We start from the raw sequence: 4,473 nt of genomic DNA, 5'->3' as shown, positions 1-4,473 counted from the left end.
TATCTATTTAACTTATTTAATTAATGGGACAATATGCAAGTTACTATTTTGCCCTTACTAATATGGTCAAAATTTTAGTTAAAGTCAGTTCTTTAATCAACTAACGGTGAAATGGATGGATTCCATCCATCTGGATTTCGGCTGCATATTTATGAAAGGTTTGAGACCTTCGCTGGCACAAAATGAAGGTTTTGACAAAGTCTACTAATAAATGAAAGGTTTGGTATCGCTGCTGCAATTTTCCCTTTTTTTTAACCCCATTTTTTACATCATTGTGTTAAATTTTGTGTCAACAAATGTGGTCAAGTAACATTATTGATTTTTTGTTTGTAAATTTACAAAATTGTCCTCATCTTGAAATTCTTTTTCTTGGGGCCGGCACAAACTGTCAATTCGCGCACAAACCTTGACAAATCCGACCCCTGATTTCTACTAAAAACCCCAGGTCCAAAATATCATATTCCCTCTAAAAGGTTTGAATTTTGATTGGAAATCGAAAGATGGGAATAATAAGGAGTTGCTTTTCATTCATGATGGGCTCAGCAGTAGGAGTGTACGTAGCCCAGAATTACGACGTTCCCAACATCCGGAAGCTGTTCAACACCGGTCTCTTGATTGGCAAACATATTGAAGAAAATTACCGCAAGCCTAAGAAGCGCGACGATGATTAATGGAGGTTTTTTGGCTTTTAGCTTTTAATTTGGGGACCCTACGTTAAATTGAGGAGGGTTTTATTGTTCTCTGTGTTGGGATTTTTATAATAGATTTTAAAAATTTTAGGGGTTTTGAATTGGGAAAAATTAGGAAGAAAGAGCTACTATTTTCTTTACTTGTTATAAGAATTGATTATTGGTGTATTGACTGGAAATTTAAGAAATTTGATGATTGATTATCCGTGTTCCCCAATTTGAAATGGATATTTGCTAAATCTTATTAATGACATTAGAGTGTTTGGAAGATTCTAGTATGTGTAAATACAGTGGTTACCAGGAAGCCTGACAATTCCGTGATGGAATCTAGATGCATTTAGAATCTGTGTTGGATCATTATTCTTAAAATCACTTACTGTGTGATGGTGAAACTTAAAGCTAGTTGGATGCTATTCTGATGTTTGAAATATGTTGGTTGACATGGAAGGTAGCAGTAGATATGACATTACTCCTGAACTCACAACATATGAGAGCTTACTTCATTGTATGGTGACAGTCGAGTTGTGCGACTGATTCGCTGGAAGTTTGAATGAGGGAGCTTGTACTTGTATACTTTTTCATGTGTTGTGATAGTCGAGGTCACCTGTGCTAGTACTGTTCAGGGGCTGCTTGGGTGAAAGTTTGTATGCAGGAGCTTGTACCAGATAACTACTGTCCCGAAAAAAAGTCTCTCATTCTTTTATCCTTCCGATAGGTTAAAGAATTTTCAAGAAAGAAAGAGTAAGAACAAAAAAATTTAGGACACCAGTTAGAGCCTACACAGATTGTTGAGAACAGTTCTAGATCTGGTCCAAGACGAACTATTGTAGGGAGTTTATTACAATCATTGAATTCGAAATATGGTGAAGTAGCTCCCAGGTGGGGAACAACTCGTTATACACGGCCAGCTCCTGTACAATTATTGTGGGAACTAGAGAAGCATTTACAGTAACATTGTAGCATTTTTCTTCATAACAAGCCAGTGTATATGCTTTATGCCAACAGAATCAGTTTAATGCTTATGATCTTTTTATATGCATAATTAGATCTGACTCATTGGATATCAAAGATAGGTTACATATAATCTGGAACCCTTAATGGACCTAATAAGGATAATGTTATTTGTACATAATGGAGCTACACAATAGTTTACATATAGGTGAGGTGTAAAAAAGAGAATGGAAATTTTTTTTTTTTTGAAGAAATTCTGATTCAATCTCATCTCACCACATCATGTGTATGTAAACCATTAAATAAATTATTATGTACATGTAGCATAATTATATTTTCTATACCTATTGAACATCCTTACTCCATACTTCAGCGAATAAGAAACCAAATCTCTAGTTGATTATGATTTATGCATTTGTGCTTCATTTTTGCACTTGTTATTACAATTAGCTCAGTAGATACTGAAAATTGATTTTCTGAAGTTCATCTATCATACTTTATCTACATTGGCTTACTTGACAGCTAATTTTTTATTTGTTATTTCGGTAAATCGGTTCCTGCATATTAGTTATTCAAATGTGTTCTGTCTCATTCCAGAGCATCACATTTAGTAATGATTCTTTCACATTACTGAAACTAATGCTTTAAAGTTTCCACTACATTGGATCCTTCAAATTGGGAATTTGTCGAATTTCAATTGATTTTGTCGTTGATCTTCTCATCTTGCTTTATATGTCATGAATATTTTTATATTTAATTGATGTGGATTTCACCCTTAGGCCTCAACATTATTTTTCGGATTTACAATTCCATGTAACCATGCTTACACAGCTTTTCAAATACTTGAGTTGCCTTATCATAAAGAGTTCAATTGAGCGACGTCAATCCCCTAGCGACAATTCGATGTGTTGTATTTTGCTTTATATGGGAATTAATGTTGGTCTTAGTTAATTGCTTGAGAAAACTTGTTTTGGTAGCATTTCAGCTCCAAAATGCAATTAAGACAATGATCGAAAATAATCTTCCAAGCATGGAGGTATGCAGGCCATGCCCTAGAGGCTGGAAATGTGCAGATTGTTATTCCTCAGATCATCTTCTGGTTACTGTGGAGTGAAAGAAACAGAAGTGAACACGATGGGAAGAAAAGAACAATCTGGTAAAGTTCTAATGTAGGAACAAATTCATGGATTGACCACAAGAATGTTGAAGTTGTAGGGATAATTTCCAACTTCACAACATTAGAAAAGAATTGTAGTGTATTGAACGTCTAGGCATAGCACAAATTAAAAATGAAGTAGGTTTGTATGGTTTTTTAAACGTAAATGAATGTATCTGATATCATCAATTAGTAAAATACATACATATATATGTATAGAGAGAGAGAGAGAGAGAGAGAGAGAGAGAAAGAGAGAGAGAGAGGATCTTAAACATCGATGATGTGTCATGTATAGAAAAATAAACATTAATGATGTGGATTGAGAATTTTTAACTGTTCTCATTTAAATTTTTTAGAAGTTTTATTTAAATGGCTAATAAGAGTTTTTACTTTAAAATTTTGCCCTTATATATATATATATATTGTAATTTAAAATTTTAATTTTTTTTATCTTTTATAATTTTATCAGTTTTCTTTTTTAAAAATATTTTAATTTAAATTTTAAAAATAAATTTTTATTTAAACATTTATTTCCTATGCTTATTGTGTTTTCATTGAACACATTGGAAACGTTAGAAATATATTTTGAATTATATATTATATAAGTTTAACTTAATTTTCGAAAATGCATTTTAAAAAATATTAGACTAGAAAATTTGAATTATTTTACAATATTGAACTAAAATTGAAAGTAACAAATGAACGCGCTCTAATTCTTTAATTGCTATTTTGTCCACAAATCGTTTACTATTCATCAACAGGACGGAAGGAGATCAATTTATTTTTTTTGTAGGATTAGTTTAGAATTCTTTCAAGTTTGATAATGGATTTGATGTTGGGTTGTATATTTTGCTATAATAAAATAATTATTTATAATAAATAAGTTGTGATTTTATTTATTTATTGTATTATTTATTATTGAACATACGAATTAAAGTGTCTATGATCACTTGAAATAATATAAGTTAAGTACTTGTGTTGAAAAGTATAATGTGACACAATTTATATTTTGATCATAAATAATTTGTTCACAACTTATGTATAAGGGTTGGCACCTTATACCGAAAGTTGTAATATTCATAGATTTACTATTTAGGTTTGTGATTTGTCCTTATCACATAAGTAGTTAAAGTTGACACTAATATATCTTGAAGTGTATTGAAGGACCTCGTATCGAACTTAATTCTATAGCATGACTATGCGGAAAATTAAATTTCATTAGACAGCTATATATTTTATCTAAATCTCTAGACAAGATTATGTATATCTTTTTGTGATTTTAATAGTTATTTGATTCATTAATGGGTGAGATTAATTTGATTGGTCAAATATTTTGATGAGTTTGAAACTTGAGAATGAGCGGAGTAGAGAACATAAATTCGTATCGAAAACCATCACCCAGAAAAATTGTTAGAGTGAATACTTAAATATTTTCTATTGAACGATTAAAATCTAAGTTCAGTATTTAGCGACGATTAAACTTCGACATCTATGATTAGTTAACAGGACTATTGAAAAAATTGAAACTTAAGTTAGTGAGAATAATTAGAAGGGTAAAACGGTCATTCATGCTCGTACCTAATTATCGAATTTCGGACGGGGATAAAATTTATATACAGCAGATCAAAGAAAAGTATTACAAATTTATTGGCCTATGTAATCTTATATATTTCAAAA

General features: G+C 31.1%; 1 protein-coding gene across 1 annotated transcript; it reads left to right on the top strand.

Moving 5' to 3' along the window:
- Positions 1-384: 384 nt before the first annotated feature.
- On the top strand, positions 385-908 carry LOC111386000. The gene has a single exon (XM_023010429.1). It carries the CDS (start codon positions 501-503, stop codon positions 669-671), a length of 171 nt encoding a protein of 56 aa, XP_022866197.1. The 5' UTR covers positions 385-500; the 3' UTR covers positions 672-908.
- Positions 909-4,473: the final 3,565 nt, after the last annotated feature.

This window comes from Olea europaea, unplaced genomic scaffold, assembly GCF_002742605.1.
Source record: "Olea europaea var. sylvestris unplaced genomic scaffold, O_europaea_v1 scaffold3369, whole genome shotgun sequence".
NCBI lineage: Eukaryota > Viridiplantae > Streptophyta > Magnoliopsida > Lamiales > Oleaceae > Olea > Olea europaea.
The sequence above is the reverse complement of the archived record's forward strand: the minus strand, read 5'-3'. Positions and strand labels throughout refer to the sequence as shown.

Bases quoted from the DNA above. Each gene is read 5' to 3' on its own strand.
- LOC111386000 (XM_023010429.1), top strand. From the start codon at position 501: ATGGGAATAATAAGGAGTTGCTTTTCATTCATGATGGGCTCAGCAGTA.